At 36.1% G+C, this 15,830-nt stretch overlaps 2 protein-coding genes across 4 annotated transcripts; both read right to left on the reverse strand.

Annotated features, from left to right (window-relative positions):
• Positions 1 to 3,950: 3,950 nt before the first annotated feature.
• LOC122315838 (60S ribosomal protein L7-2-like) lies at positions 3,951 to 7,685 on the reverse strand. The gene is made up of 7 exons (XM_043132064.1): positions 7,530 to 7,685; positions 6,265 to 6,454; positions 6,075 to 6,172; positions 5,934 to 5,991; positions 4,703 to 4,782; positions 4,501 to 4,603; positions 3,951 to 4,428 (listed from the first exon to the last, which is right to left on the reverse strand). Exons 2-7 carry the CDS (start codon positions 6,448 to 6,450, stop codon positions 4,213 to 4,215), a joined length of 741 nt encoding a protein of 246 aa, XP_042987998.1. The 5' UTR covers positions 6,451 to 6,454; positions 7,530 to 7,685; the 3' UTR covers positions 3,951 to 4,212.
• A 3,494-nt stretch (positions 7,686 to 11,179) lies between these two features.
• LOC122315839 (60S ribosomal protein L7-2-like) lies at positions 11,180 to 14,881 on the reverse strand. 3 transcript variants are annotated; one of them, XM_043132066.1, is made up of 7 exons: positions 14,722 to 14,881; positions 13,663 to 13,852; positions 13,473 to 13,570; positions 13,332 to 13,389; positions 11,834 to 11,913; positions 11,631 to 11,733; positions 11,180 to 11,560 (listed from the first exon to the last, which is right to left on the reverse strand). In XM_043132066.1, exons 2-7 carry the CDS (start codon positions 13,846 to 13,848, stop codon positions 11,345 to 11,347), a joined length of 741 nt encoding a protein of 246 aa, XP_042988000.1. In that variant the 5' UTR covers positions 13,849 to 13,852; positions 14,722 to 14,881; the 3' UTR covers positions 11,180 to 11,344. The 3 variants fall into 3 exon arrangements, with proteins under 3 accessions (XP_042988000.1, XP_042988002.1, XP_042988001.1); XM_043132068.1 differs by having other exon boundaries at positions 14,715 to 14,861; XM_043132067.1 differs by having other exon boundaries at positions 14,695 to 14,848.
• Positions 14,882 to 15,830: the final 949 nt, after the last annotated feature.

The following is a 15,830-nucleotide window of genomic DNA, read 5'->3' on the forward strand; positions in this document are numbered from 1 at the left end:
CTGGAAGACATGCTGCGAGCATGTGTCCTGGAATTCCAAGGGAGTTGGGAAAATCACTTGCCGCTCATTGAGTTTGCCTACAATAACAGCTACCATGCGACCATTCAGATGGCTCCCTATGAAGCTCTTTATGGGAGAAAGTGTAGGTCGCCCTTGTGTTGGGATGAAGTTGGGGAGAGTAGGGTAATTGGACCCGAAATAATTAAGGAAATGCAAAGCCAAGTCCGGATCATTAGAGATAAAATGGCGGCAGCTCAGAGTCGCCAGAAAAGCTACGCTGATACCAGGAGGAGAGAATTGTCATTTGAAGTTGGTGATTGGGTTTATCTTAAAGTCTCTCCCATGAGAGGTGTTAAGCGTTTTGGTAAGAAAAGGAAACTAGATCCGAGGTACGTCGGCCCTTTTCAGATTCTGGAGAGAGTAGGGTCCGTCGCCTATAGGGTTGCTTTGCCAGATTATTTTGGGGATGTTCATGATGTCTTCCACGTATCATCCCTGAAGAAGAGCTTTGGGCAGCAAGAGCCACGTTTCGTCGACCCAGCAGGTATTCAGTTGCAACCGGATCTCACTTACGAAGTTGTTCCGTCGCAGATTTTGGATTGGAAGGAGCAACAGTTGAGGTCCAAGACGATACCTTTAGTTAAAGTGGCTTGGGGAGATCCGTTGGCTCAAGACTTCTCTTGGGAGCGAGCAGCGGACATGAGGGAGCAGTACCCGTATCTGTTCGAATGATGAAGGTATGTATTTTAATCTTGATCTCAGTTAGATTATGAGCGTTTATGTGGCTTGCTTTAAGTTGGTGGTTGATTTGCAATTTCGAGGACGAAATTGTTTTTAAGGAGGGGAGGATGTGATGACCCGCTTTTAAGTGTATTTTCGCTGAAATAATTGTTTTTATTTTAATTAATATATCAGTTATTTTATTTTAATTTGTTTGCGTTTTTAAAATTGGTTTTTAATTTAATTTAATTTATTTGAGGTTGTGTTTTATTTCTTTAAGTTGTTTTGTGGTTTTAATCTTTTTGGCGGTTTGTTTCGTTTTCCCGGAGTGAGGATTGGACCTCATCTCTTTTCACATCTTTTTCCTTTTTTCTCTTTTTCCTTTTTTCTTTTTCCCTTCTTTTCCTTTTTTTCCTTCTTTTCCTTTTTTTCTTTTTTTCTTTCTTTCTTTCTCTCTCCCCGATCCGGACCCCCCCGTGCTCTCTCTCTCTCCTCCCTCTCCCTCACGCCGGCGTCACCTTCCCCAGCCCCTACCGCCGCCGTCCGGCCACCGTTCGGCCTCCCACCGGTCCCATTTTCTTCCTCTCCCTCCGGTGCACCACCCCTCCAAAACCCACCCCCAACCGGCCAGCCGTTTGGCCGGAAAAGCACCAAGAAGGGCGCACGGATTTTGCTCCGATTCGCCGCCGTCGCTCCACCTCCAGCCACCATTTCTTCACCACTTCATCACCGACTCCTTGCCGTCCTAACCCACCCATTTCCGGCCTCCAACGACCACCGGAACAGCTCCTACGAGCTTAGTTTCCGTTTTGGGTAATCCAGCCATTTCCGGCCATTCCGCCGCCACCCACAGCCGTTCATCACTTCCAATAGCTTCACAACCATCCCTAGACCATTCCCTATCAATCTCGTGTCCTAGTTTGTCCCCGTTCAAAAGTGGGTTTTTCAGACCCACGGCCACAGGGAATTTTCACTGTGACGTTGCTGTTTTTCCGCCGCTTGCAACGCCGCTTGTTTTCTAAAATTGCCTTATAGCGCTGTAAGTATTTTCCAAACCCTATTTTCAGATTTTAATATATATTGCTCATTCAATTATTTTACTGTTGTTGGTTGTTGATTCCGGACTAAGTCCGAGGAGTTTCGGGGGTCGGATGGATGGAGGACGGAGTTGTCTGTTTTATTGTTTTATGTTGTTTGATTATTTTATTATGCATTGTTATGGCATTACATGGTGCATGCACGTGTGTTTGTGAAATTGTGTGAAAAGCCTGTGTATTGGCGTGAGTGGTTTTGCGGGTGCGTGTGTATCACGAGCCCAAGCCGGGATGGGTTATTATCTCGGTGGAGCTCCTCTGGTCACTCGGGAGCGGAATAAACTGAGTGATGTCCCCTGAGTTGTCGAGAGAGATGACGGGAGCGGGGCTAGGGGGTGCTTGGCTACGAACGCGCCGGGCGCGGAACTGGGCACCGCCCTATTCACCGACTCCGTGGCCCTTCGCTGGCGAGGGCTAGATGATGCTTGGCTACGCACGCGCGGGGCGCGGAACTGGGCATCGCTCGTTAGGTGTCACATGCGTGGTGGTACTCTACGGTGTGACACTGGAGCCAGGGTGTGCGGATGACCCCTAGGGGAGGTCATGGTGCATACGGTTAAAAATTGGATAATGGTTTATGAGGCCAAATGGGACTTTTGGCGTGGGCCAGATGGACTTCTGGCGAGATATTGGGCCGGATGGACTTCTAGCGAGATATTGGGCCAAATGGACTTTTGGCGGCCAAATGTAACTTTTGGCGTGTTTTTCAGAAAGGATATGCTTTTGGGCCAAAAGGGTTTTTGGCGTGTGTGGAAAACTGGTGTTTTTGGGCTTTGTGCATTGGGCATGGTTCATACATCTTGTTTGAGTTTTATGTGTTTTTATCTGGTAGTGTTTGGGTTTTACTTACCTGCGGTACCATTCGTGGTTCCGTAGCTTTTGGTGCAGAGTTAGAGGACGAAGAGGAGGAGGCTGAGCCCGAGGATGCGGCTCCGCCGGGTTGCTGATGCTATCTTTTATATTTGTTTAAAACTGTATTTGTGTTTGTAATATTTTATTTACGTATGTTTTAAACAGCTTGTATTACGTTAAGAAAAATTCTGGTACTTAGTTATGACTTTCGTTATCCACTGCGTGTTTCTCTGTTCACATCCGCTGCCTTACACACACTCGGCACCCGTCGATGGGATGGTGACCCGGGTTGTCACCATCCGGACGTCTCAATTTCCCCGTGTTCGGACGTGGGGATTTGGGGGCGTCACAGTTTTGTTCTCATTTTTCATCTCTTACGCATTTGAATAAATAAGTGTAACAATCTGATCCAATAATTGATAATTTTTATTTGGATTTAAAATCGAACGAGTTAGACTTTTTTTAAAATTTAAAAATCAATTATTAGAAATTTATTTCAATTTAAAATCATCACATATTAAAATCCCCTAGCAATCCCAATAGTGCCAATCCTACGTTAAATGAATTGCAAAATCATATTTTTAAATGTTTATGTTGTGATAAGTTTTTTTACTGGGTCATTAACTAATTTTAACTGTTTTATATATTTAAATCACTCAAGATAAAAATATTTATGAAAGTAAAGTTATAAGATAGGACTTAATCCAAAAACAGGGTACAGTGGCTTAGATCGTGTTCACAAATATTAAGTTCTGATTTTATAGCATTTTGAAAAATATTTAATAAATGAACTTACCAAAAATATAAATTTAATAAATGATTTTGCACTCTTATAATTTCAGTATGTATTATTTAATAAAGAATGATTGTATTATAAAGAATCTTTATACCTATCTACCTTTAGAACAAAAGAATATATTTTTTAGGCACATTTAGTAGTAGCTCTTCGGCTCTCCAAATCTTTAAAAAAAATGACCATTATTAACCGTGGGATGTGATGTGTCACGTGAGGAATGGGATGCGGTGTTCAGAGTAAAGCTTGTTTGAATCAATGCGTGCCAAAACCACTGCTAAAAATATGCAAACCAAATATACGAGGAATGCTTCACATCATCCCACACCACACACGTTATATATTAAAATATTATTTTTTATTTTATTTATTTTATTTTATTCTTATTAAACTAATTAAATTATTTTATTTATCATCCACACACTACATATTTATTATAGAAAAAATGAAAAAAAATTAAAATAAGTGTGGTGTGTGAAGTGTGAGGATGACAAAAAGATTTTTCCCAAATATATATATAGAGGAAACCAATGTAAATTATCAATAGAAACTAAATCCGAAACCCATGCACGTCAAAACTAACAAACTGTAATGTGGCTTTGAGGACACAGTCCTGTCTGGTTGGCTAAAGAGAGGGAACTTAAGTCTGATAAATTCGTTGAACAAAAAACATAGCAGCAAGAAACTCAATTTTTTTTTTATAAGTAGGTAGAACCTCAAAATTTTGAGAGGATGATATCCTGCAGCATGGACCTAATTCATCCTCCGGATGAGCTCATTGATGTAATCTTCACGGTTTCCGGCATCACCTCCTTCAACATAGTGATTTCTCTTCTTCTTCAAACCACCCAGAGGTGCCTTAAGCTTGAATGGCCATAAGAAATTGTTTGCCTCCTTGAAGTGGGGTCCAACCGTCATAATCTCGTGGATAAGATCTTCAGTGCAAATGATTCCTTGCTTACCCAAAGCCTGTCATTGCGAGTAGGTTGTAAACATGGTGGTGTAACATACATATTTACTCCAATCATAATGGCCACAAACCTGTTCAACGATGGAATTATCAGTCAGCGCAATTCTCTGCTTGTTGAGTTTTCCATATCCCCTTTTGTAAATCAATTCTTTGACACTCTTCAAATTCGGATACCTGAAATCATATCCTTCTATTAACAAGACATTTGAGTATTATAAGATGGGCACTGATGTCCTACAAACAAAACAAAAGGGAAGGAATACAACTGCATACCCGTAGGTCACATAAGGCTCAACTCTGTGCAGCATATTCACTGTTGCTTTGTTTACTTTCAGAAAGACACCATTGAATATCTACAACCATAAAAGGTCTGTGTAATTCGATATGACTAATTTTTATTTGTTTAAAACAACAAATATTAGAGAAGGGAGGTCAACAAAAAGGAGAACGGCGATTCCATCCAATACGAAAACTGAATATAAAAATGCCGAAACACCATCCAAGGCAAACTCCAATACAAGCATCCTCAAATGCAGATAGCATTACTTAACATCCCAAAAATTATCATTGCACCAAAACACTAACTATGGAGTCTAAGGACCAAAAAACAATATTGGTCTACACTCCCTGTCTAGCCAGGTCCCTCAAAGCATAAAATCTGATTCTTGCCATCTTATTTAAAAGCTTAACATTATAAGGGGGCTAATTATTGTGAAGTCTAAGGGTGACAAATCGTGTTAACGGGTTATGTTCGTGCCGTGTCGTGTCGCGTCAAGTCATGCATATTATACAATGAGTCAATCTGAACATGACCCATTAAGCTTACTGGATAGCTTAACGGGTTAGGTTTTCAAACTCTTAACACAACTGATTAAAATAATAGGTCGACCCGACCCGATATGAATTAATTTAAAATATTTCGACATGTCAACTCGTTTATCTAAATGGGTTGAATTGACCCAAAATTAACGATTTGATCTAATTAACATAATTTCACATCAAACTTAAAATCACAATATCTCTAAAAAAAATATAAAACTAACTACATAAGTCTAAAATTACAGCTCATAAATAAAAAACCAAAATTACAATCCAGAGGAAATGTGGGAGGCGGTCGTGACTCATGAGAATTGAGAGAGAGATTTAGAAAATAGGAAATAGGGTTAGTGTATTTTTGTTTTTAAATTAAAAATATATATAAATGTAATTTTGAATAAAAAAAATTTAACATGTCTAAACGGGATTAAGCAGGTTGACCCATTAGTGATCCGTTAATGAATCGCTTCTTAATGAGTCAACCCGTTTTGACCTGAACACGTTAACTTCAAACCCAAACACGCTAATTTTGTGTCGTGTTCGTATTTGGTTAACGAATTGTAACACATATTGCCACCCCTGGGGGCTAAAGCAATGCTACATAATTACTCTTTTAAATACATTCCATATACTGGAATTTCCAACCAAAAAAAATAAAAACTAATAACAATTTGAATTGCAGTGTTACCTGTCTCAAACGCAGAAGCTGCAAAATCTTCCTGGTCTTTGGGTGCATCGCATTGATACTGAGGTTTCACAATATACAATAATCAGAATCAACATTCTGGTATCAATAAGAACAAGAATTGTAGGACTGCCGATGACATACCCACGGATCCTGATAATGAACAAGAGCTTAGCTTGTGGGTCAACATAAAACCCTCCCTTAAGTTTTGCCTCACGCTTCAATCGAATAAGCTCTTTTTGCTGATGAAAAATATTTGTAGAACCATTTCAGCAAAACATAACACCACAACAGATATATTGAATAATCTATCAAGCACTTATGATGACTTCACCTGCTCATCATATTCCTTTGCATAGAGTTTAGCTCTGCAGTAAATCAGCTTACGGCTTTCAACTCTTTTTTTCTTCGCAGCTTCGAGATCTTGCTTCTTTGCCAGAGCCCATTCCTCATTCCTTTTCTGCTTCTTCAATACCGACTCCGGAACCACCGTTCCTCCCTTGACTTCCTCTTCACCCATCTTTCTGTAGCCAAAATGAGACCGTGCCAAATTGTGATGAGCTAAAACACTCAGAGCTTTAACTTCATAACAAGCTACAATGCTTGTACAAAAATATTCACCACAACCCCGTTTGTTTTGAGAGAAAATTATTTTCTCTACCACAAGTTCTTCTAGCAAGACTTATTACCGTTATACATTTATCTCCGTGAAAGCAAAAATTGGCTAAAATAGCCAAAACAAAGACAGATAAATCAGGAGTAAGTTCGAAATAAAATCTATGTCGATTTGTTTGGATCCAAATATATGGGTTCCCTTAGGACTTAAAAGAATAAGTCTTGAGGTTTCAGTTCCCGGATACTTAACCAAAGTTCAAATACAACTTTTTGAGAATATAACTAAGAATAATTATTCTCATCAGCCACTATTCATAATTACACACCACACACCCTATGAAAAGTACCCCTACATCCTATAAAAAGTATCCCTACATCCTATGAAAAGTACCCCTACACTCTATGAAAAAGCTAGAAGTGTGTGGTGTGAAATTGAATAGTGGCTGATGTGTATCACTACTCTATAACTAAAGAGGCGTCACCATCTTTCAAGTTTAAGATGCTTTCATTTCATTCCTAAGCACAATCCAGAAAACAGAGAGACGAGCATATCCGGGAAATATTTTCACTGAATTACCTTCCAAAGAAACTAACATGCATTGCTTTCTATTAAACAGCACAAACCCTTCAAGTGTCTGCCATTTCTCTCATAAACAACAAACTAAGATCCCCGATGGCCGTGACTTCATTTCACATAAAGGACCAGTTTGGGTGCTCAGATAACTAAACACATATTTTTTTTTATATATAACCAGATATGAATTTCGTAAGATCAAAGCATCCATCTGAATGAAAAGAAAAGAACTCGCATGTAGCAATGGCAGTACACAAACCCTTAAGAGTAATTTCGTATAACGAACGGAAACCCGTTTCTAGCTTTCAAAAACGGATTTTATACGGAAAGCAGGAGAATCGATTCGAAAATTCAAACAGAACTATCGCAATAAAAGAAACGCAGGGGTGTGAGAGTGGAATGAGAGTTACTTTTGGATCGCCGCCGCCTGAGGTCTTTGGGAGTGCTGGTAGGTTTCGCTGCTCAGAGAAGCTTGACAGAGCGTGAGAGGCTGCTTGATATAAGATTGGGAATTAGGGTTTTTGTGGAGGTCGCTTGAGATAGTTGATCCTATCAACGGTCCAGAGTCGGCTACGATTCTATATTAAATCCAAGCCGTTGGCGTGCAGCAAATGACGAGTTTGGCCTAGCAGTTAGGGGGTTTTTTGGGAAGCATGGACTCCGATACAAATTTTTTTTTATCTAAATTATATAATTCACGACTTCTCTCGCAGCAATATCAGTGGTGTGTGATATATGAGACTTATAAATAATTTTTTTATTTTAAACATCACATCCTGTTGTCCAAATGATTAATATAAGAGGGAGGTGAATTGAGTTGTATTAAAAAAATAACAATTATAAATTAAATATATAATATAAAATATAAACAAAATATGAAATAACAATAAATATAAAGAGTAAAGATAAGAAATAAGTAAACTCAGTATGTTAACGAGGTTTGGCTCCACTGCCTACGTCCTTGCCTCAAGCTACCCCTTGAAAATTCCTAAATTCACTATTCAACCTCCTTCAGGTGGAGATAGAAACCTATTACACCTTTGAACAACACCGCTACAAAGGATCCGTGTAAAACACCCTCTACACTTGCAATCACCTTACACTTGGTGATTCAACTATTCCCCGTGTAGAATACTTTCTACATGCATAAGGGTTATACACACTATTTTTCTGATACAAGAGTTGATAGTGGGTAGGTTATCAGAAAACACTCATCAATGAGTGAAATAAGAACAATACAGTGCAAACTATATCTCTCAAAATGAATAAGGATTAAGACTCAATGCTTAGAGAAGAGAGAATGAAAGCTTTGAATGAATGTTGTATTCTCTTGGTGTTGTGAATGTGAAGCTCTCAAATGATCTATTTATAGGCATATAAGACTTCATATTCAAATTAAAAAAGATTCACATATCAAAAACAACATCATTCATTTTTTCAAAAAATTCAAATAAAAGGTTCTTCTTTTTCAATTGTCAAAGACAACATCATTCACTTTTTCAAAAAAATCAAACCTAATATTTTACTTTTGGCATATGACAAAAGGAGCACACTTTCCTTTTCAAAAAATTCAAACTTAATCTTTTATTTTTTGTATATGACAAAAAGAGCACACTTTCATTTTCAAAAAATTTAAACCTAATCTTTTACTTTTTGTATATGACAAAAGGAGCACACTTTACTTTTCAAATTTTTCAAACAAAATCATCTACCTTTTGTATAAGTCTAAAAAAAGTATCAATCACATTTGAAAATATTCAAATAAAATATGCACATGTGAAAGATGACAATCAATTATCTTTAATATTTTCAAAATTCAACCCTTTAATCAAGGCATGCACATGTAAAAGATGACAATCAATCATCTTTCAAAATTTTCAAATTTAATTTTCAAAAATATTCATGCACATGTGGAAAATGTATTTTAATGCTTTATGATAAAATATTAATTTTGAGCATTAATCATAATTTCGAATTTTAAGAGATTTACAACATTACTTTATGACTTTAATGTGAACTTATTTCCTTCTTTCTCATGCTTGGTTCTTTGATGTGCTTGACTCCATTGTGTGGACAACTTGAACTTGAAACTCTTTTATTCTTTGAATTCATTTGTTATCATCAAAATTCATGTATAGATTTATAATCACATGAAACTTGAAATCTTGGGTTCAACAATCTCCCCCTTTTTGATGATGACAAATACTTGATAGAACTTGAAACCTGTATTAATACTTAAACTCCTCCTGAAAATATGCGTTAGTTTTTCAAGCAAAAGTATAAATATAATTCCAAGCATATATAACAAATTTAGTAATTTAAACAATGTTAATGTTCTAGTCTAAAACTTCTCCCCCTTTTGGCATCATTAAAAAGGATCAGCAGCAAGTAAATGGACTAAAGAAAATGATGCGTTTAATAGTCACTGTAGATAGTTGAAAAAGGAGCCGTCCGTGACCCGACAAATGCTGCAAAGTCTCAAGGCCTAACTCTATGAATTTAGTGCGGCTGGAGATTTAAACAATCGTCTGATGTTGTTGACAAACGTGATTAAAGGCTCTGAGTTTCTATAAAAAAAAATGAGCATTTTTATCTATCGGATGCCAAAAAAAATATATCGCTTCTTGACCTGAGTTCTGTTTTTCCACAACGATAGAATAGCTGAGCAATTCTCTTCCACTAATGTTCCAGACTTGAATCAGGAACCCTTGACGCATCAATCATCAATCTTCTCTTCTGAGGCCGTCAATACCATGATAGGAGCAGAGAACTGTTTTTCTAGTAAGACTGATTCTGAGATTATTGCAGAATCAAGAATACTCAGTAGTCAATATGCTGCCTCTGTTACGATCATGTCTCGGAGGTTAATGGCGAGGGTGAGTGAGATTGAGCATCTTAACATACAAATATCTGAGTTACGACAGAAGCTTGCTAATAAGGATAGTGAAAATAAAAAGCCAAAGTAAGAAAACCAAGAATTGAAAAAATTTACAGATTGGTATGCTCATGATCTACAACCACGAATAGAGGAGGTAGAACGAGAAAGGGTTCAGATACATAATAATAATATATATAACTAGCTAACGTATGTTAATCTTAATTAATGATCAAATCACTTACCTCACAACATTAATGTAATATTTTCAACATGAAATTGATCACGCGAACTCAAAGAAGAGAAAATATGAGGGATGTTGGGAGAGAAATAAGGTAGTTGGCTATTGGCGTGGTGAAGGCGGACGCACGATGTTACACTAGGTATCTCAGGCTCAATCGCTACTCTTATGTAGGTTTATGATTTTTTCAAATAACACATAGAATGAAGATATTTATAGAGAGATCTGGGAGAGTATGCTAACAAGTTTGAGTTGAATTTGGGTAATACATGTAGTGACACTAATTTACTGAAGTCGTAATTATCTAATAAAAGAGTTGGAATTTAAAAATATGATTTAGCAGTTCATTCGATGTAGAATTGACAGTAACCACAACTGCATAGAAGATTTCAATTAGTGATAATTTTAAATTAAAATAAATTTTTAATGGCCGATTTTTAAATTTTAAAAGGAGTATAACTCATTCAATAAATAATAAATTAGATTTATCCTAATTATTAAGTCTAATTAAAACTCATAATCAATCTCAATAATTTATCGAATTTATCGTTTGTGGACTTATCCAATATGATCCATTAAATATAATTTAGACTAAATAAAAATTATTAATAATGCTCTAAGAAAACCATTATATAGTCAGATATGTTTTTCTTTGGCGGCCATTTGAATTGATAAATTACCTCATCACATTTATTTTCATCCTATTATTATAAATTTTTACATAAAATATAATAAATAATTCAATTTTTTCAAATCATAAAATAATAATAATATTAAAAAATAATATTTTAATAATATTTTATTCAACTTTTAACTTTAATGTAAAATCATCTCATCTCACTCATCATCTAAACAACCCTTTAATCCATCTTGAACATTCCAAGTGAAATGACAGTAAAAAATGCAATTCTTTTGCTGATATCTAAACTCTTATAAGCATATACTAAATAGAAAAATTAAATGAAAATAGATTTTTCCCTCGAAATTTGCAGGTAGTCTTAAGTCGGATAAATTCGTTGTACAAAAAACATGGCAGCAAGTAACTCAATTTTTTTTATAAGTAGGTAGAACCTCAAAAATTTGAGATGATAATATCCTGCCGCATGGACCTAATTCATCCTCCGGATGAGCTCATTGATGTAATCTTCACGGTTTCCAGCATCACCTCCTTCAACATAGTGATTTCTCTTCTTCTTCAAACCACCCAGGGGTGCCTTAAGCTTGAATGGCCATAAGAAATTGTTTGCCTCCTTGAAGTGGGGTCCAACCGTCATAATCTCATGGATAAGATCTTCAGTGCAAATGATTCCTTGCTTACCCAGAGCCTGTTATTTGCGAGTAAGGGGTAAACATGGTGTAACAAACATATTTCCTCGAATCATAATGGCCACAAACCTGTTCAACGATGGAATTATCAGTCAAAGCAATTCTCTGCTTGTTGAGTTTTCCATATCCCCTTTTGTAAATCAATTCTTTGACACTCTTCAAATTCGGATACCTGAAATCATATCCTTCTATTAACAAGACATTTGAGTATTATAAGATGGGCACTGATGTCCTACAAACAAAAACAAGAGGGAAGGAATACAACTGCATACCCGTAGGTCACATAAGGCTCAACTCTGTGCAGCATATTCACCGTTGCTTTGTTTACTTTCAAAAAGACACCATTGAATATCTACAACCATAAAAGGTCTGTGTAATTCGATATGACTAATTTTTATTTGTTTAAAACAACAAATATTAGAGAAGGGACAACAAAAAGGAGAGGAAGGCGATTCCATCCAATATGAAAAGTGAATATAAAAATGCCAAAAAACCATCAAAGGCAAACTCCTAATACATGCATCCTCAAATGCGGACACCACTGCTTAACATCCCAAAAATAAATCATAATCATAATGCATTGCACCAAAACACTAACTATGGAGTCTAAAGACCAAAAACAATATTGGTCTACACTCCCCGTCTACCCCAGGTCCCTCAAAGCACAAAATCTGACTCTTGCCATCCTATTTAAACTCTTAACATAATAAGGGGGCTAATTATTGTGAAGTCTAGGGATGACAAATCGTGTTAACGGGTCTGTGTCCATGTCGTATCAAGATGTGTATATTATATAATATAAGTTAATCCTAACATGACCTATTAAAATAACGAATTGACACGACACGACCCATTTTGAATTAATTAAAAATATATCAACATGACCCATTTCGACCCATGTCAACCCATTTACATAAATGGGTTGAATTGACCCAAATAATCTATTTGATCTGCTTAACATACTTTCATATCAAAGTTTTTTTTTTTTTTTTTTTATGTTAGGGAAAACCTCTCCAAGGCCAAAGGACTCACTCCTGCAGAGTAAACCCCGGTCCCGTACACCACACCCTCGAAAGTTTCCCTGCACATAATTGGTTAAATCACTGGCTTTTTAGCAGAGGGTGTGACCCTAAAAAATTGTTTGCACCCATGAGGTGTTAGACCTTGGACCTTGAAGGGAATGATACCCCAAGACCAATGCCTTTACCACTTGGGCCAACCCCTTAGGGTTATAATTTCACATCAAAGTTAAAATCACAATATCTCCCAAAAATATAAAACTAACTACATAAGTCTAAAATTAAAATTCAAACAATAAAAACAACAAAATTACAATACAGAAGAAGTGCGGGAGGCGGTCGTAACTCATGAGATTTGAGAGAGATTTAGGAAATACGAAGTAGGGTTAGGATATTCTTTGTTTTTAGGTTAAAAAAGATATAATTGTAATTTTGAATAAAAAATTTAACAGGTCTAAATGGGTTAAGCGGGTTGACCCGTTAATGAACCGCATCTCAATGAGTCAACCTATTTTGAGCTGAACCCATTAACACCAAACCCACATTTGCTAATTTTGTGTTGTGTTCATATTGGGTTAACTGGTCATGTCATATATTGACACCTCTGAGGCTATAGCAATGCTACATAATTACTCTTTTAAATACATTCCATATACTGAAATTTCCAACACCAAAAAAAAAAAAAAAACACAAAACACAAAACAAAAAAACAAAAACAAAAATCTAATAACAATTTTAATTGCACTGTTACCTGTCTCAAACGTAGAAGCTGCAAAATCTTCCTAGTCTTTGGGTGCATTGCATTGATACTGAGGTTTCACAATTTACAATAATTAGAATCAACATTCTGGTAGCAATAAGAACAAGAATTGTAGGATTGTCAATGACATACCCACGGATCCTGATAATGAACAAGAGCTTAGCTTGTGGGTCAACATAAAACCCTCCCTTAAGTTTTGCCTCACGCTTCAATCGAATAAGCTCTTTTTGCTAATGAAAAATATTTGTAGAACCATTTCAGCAAAACATAACACCACAACAGACATATTGAATAACCTATCAAGCACTTATGATGACTTCACCTGCTCATCATATTCCTTTGCATAGAGTTTAGCTCTGCAGTAAATCAGCTTACGGCTTTCAACTCTTTTTTTCTTCGCAGCTTCGAGATCTTGCTTCTTTGCCAGAGCCCATTCCTCGTTCCTTTTCTGCTTCTTCAATACTGACTCCGGAACCGCTGGTCCTCCCTTGACTTCCTCTTCACCCATCTTTCTGTAGCCAAAATGAAACCGCGCCAAATTGTGATGAGCTAAAACACTCAGAGCTTTAAGTTCATAACAAGCTACAATGCTAGTACAAAAATATTTACCACAGCCCCTTGTTTTGAGAGAAAATTCTTTTCTCTACCACAAACCACAAGTTCTTCTAGCAAGACTTGTTACCCTTATACATTTATCTCCGTGAAAGCAAAAATTGGCTAAAATAGCCAAACAAAGACAGATAAAAGACTCAGTTCGAAATAAAATCCATGTCGATTTGTTTGGATCCAAATATATGGTTCCCATGGTTTCAGTTCTCGGATACTTAACCAAAGTTCAAATACAACTTTTTCCGAATATAACTAAAAAGGCGTCACCATCTTTCAAGTTTAAGATGCTTTCATTTCCATTCCTAAGCACAATCCAGAAAACAGAGAGACAGGCATCTCCGGGAAATATTTTCACTGAATTGCCTTCCAAATAAACTAACATGCATTGCTTTCTACTAAACAGCACAAACCCTTCAAGGGTCTGTCATTTCTCTCATAAACAACAAACTAAGATCCCCGAGGGCGGTGACTTCATTTCACATAAAGGACCAATTTGGGTGCTCATATAACTAAACACATATTTTCTTTATATATAACCAGATATGAATTTCGTAAGATCAAAGCATCCATCTGAATGAAAAGTAAAGAACTCGCATGTAGCAATGGCAGTACACAAACCCTTAAGACTAATTTTGTAGAACGAACTGGAAACCCATTTCTAGCTTTCAGAAAACAGATTTTATTCGGAAAGCAGGAGAAGTGATTGGGAAATTCAAACAGAACTATCGCAATAAAAGAAACGCACGAGATGTGAGAGTGGAATACGAGTTACTTTTGGATCGCCGCTGCCTGAGGTCTTTGGGAGTGCTGGTAGGCTGCGCCGCTCAGAGAAGCTTGACACAGTGAGAAAGGCCGCTTGATGTAATCATATAAGATTGGGAATTAGGGTTTTGGCCAAAGTCGGCTGCGATTCTGTAATAGGGTAGTGCTAGGGCCACCGCTGGGGCTCCCGCTAGCCAAAAAAATTTTTTTTTTTTGTTTTTTTTTTCACATCATTTTTTTAATATTTTTAAATATTTAAAAAAATATAAAAAATTCATAATAATATTAAACAATTTTCACTTAATCATTAAAAAAAAAAAAAAAAAACTGGGAGCTAAAAAAAAAAAAAAAAAAAAACTGAGAGCGGTAGCTCCCAACGGGATCCCCCAGCGGGGATCTAGCATTTTCCTTCGGTAATAAACCCAAGACGTTGGCGTGCAGCAAATGACGAGTTTGGCCTAGTTTAGAACATCCTCTTTAACTTAGCTAAATCCATCATTAAAATTTAGTCAATATTATATGTTTTTATATTTATTTATTTTATTTAAATTCAATTCCTACATTAAATTAACTATTCATTCTTTATATAATAATAAAATATTATTAAATTAATATTTTTAATTTAATTTAATTTTATCTCATTTTATAATTCTACTAATTTAATGTTATTAATAATTATATTCTAATTAAATTAATATTAAAAGATAATATTTTCAAATGTCATTTAATCCTAATAACTAAAAATTGAGATTAAATTCATCTAAAATTATATCTAAATTTCTTAATTACTAATCAAATATCTACCAATATATGAGAATTTATGTCAATAAAAAATCTGCAGCTACATAAACACCTACAAGAAAACATCTTCTTAAGTACAAAACACCTACAAGAAATTTACACTTCCAACACCATCTTAATTACAAAAAATACTTGGATAAATCTGCACTTCCAACATTTCAATTGTCATGTCTAGCAAAAAGCAAATAACAACATATTACAACAAAACAATAGAAATCTTCTCTATGCTAAATCAAAAAGCAACACATAACAACAAAAACCAAATAGCAGCAGATTCCAAAATTTCAATTACTATACACTTCATGACAGATTACAATA

Source organism: Carya illinoinensis, chromosome 7 (genome assembly GCF_018687715.1).
Source record: "Carya illinoinensis cultivar Pawnee chromosome 7, C.illinoinensisPawnee_v1, whole genome shotgun sequence".
NCBI lineage: Eukaryota > Viridiplantae > Streptophyta > Magnoliopsida > Fagales > Juglandaceae > Carya > Carya illinoinensis.

What these genes read in the sequence shown, in the direction of transcription:
- LOC122315838 (XM_043132064.1), bottom strand. Translation starts at nt 6,450, where the DNA reads ATGGGTGAAGAGGAAGTCAAGGGAGGAACGGTGGTTCCGGAGTCGGTA. An exon ending in CAAAGGAATATGATGAGCAG is followed by an intron (nt 6,173 to 6,264) that starts GTGAAGTCATCA and finishes ATTTTTCATCAG; the next exon opens with CAAAAAGAGCTTATTCGATT. An exon ending in GAGCCTTATGTGACCTACGG is followed by an intron (nt 4,604 to 4,702) that starts GTATGCAGTTGT and finishes ATATGATTTCAG; the next exon opens with GTATCCGAATTTGAAGAGTG.
- LOC122315839 (XM_043132066.1), bottom strand. Translation starts at nt 13,848, where the DNA reads ATGGGTGAAGAGGAAGTCAAGGGAGGACCAGCGGTTCCGGAGTCAGTA. An exon ending in AGCTTCTACGTTTGAGACAG is followed by an intron (nt 11,914 to 13,331) that starts GTAACAGTGCAA and finishes TTATGGTTGTAG; the next exon opens with ATATTCAATGGTGTCTTTTT. An exon ending in ATAATTCCATCGTTGAACAG is followed by an intron (nt 11,561 to 11,630) that starts GTTTGTGGCCAT and finishes CGCAAATAACAG; the next exon opens with GCTCTGGGTAAGCAAGGAAT.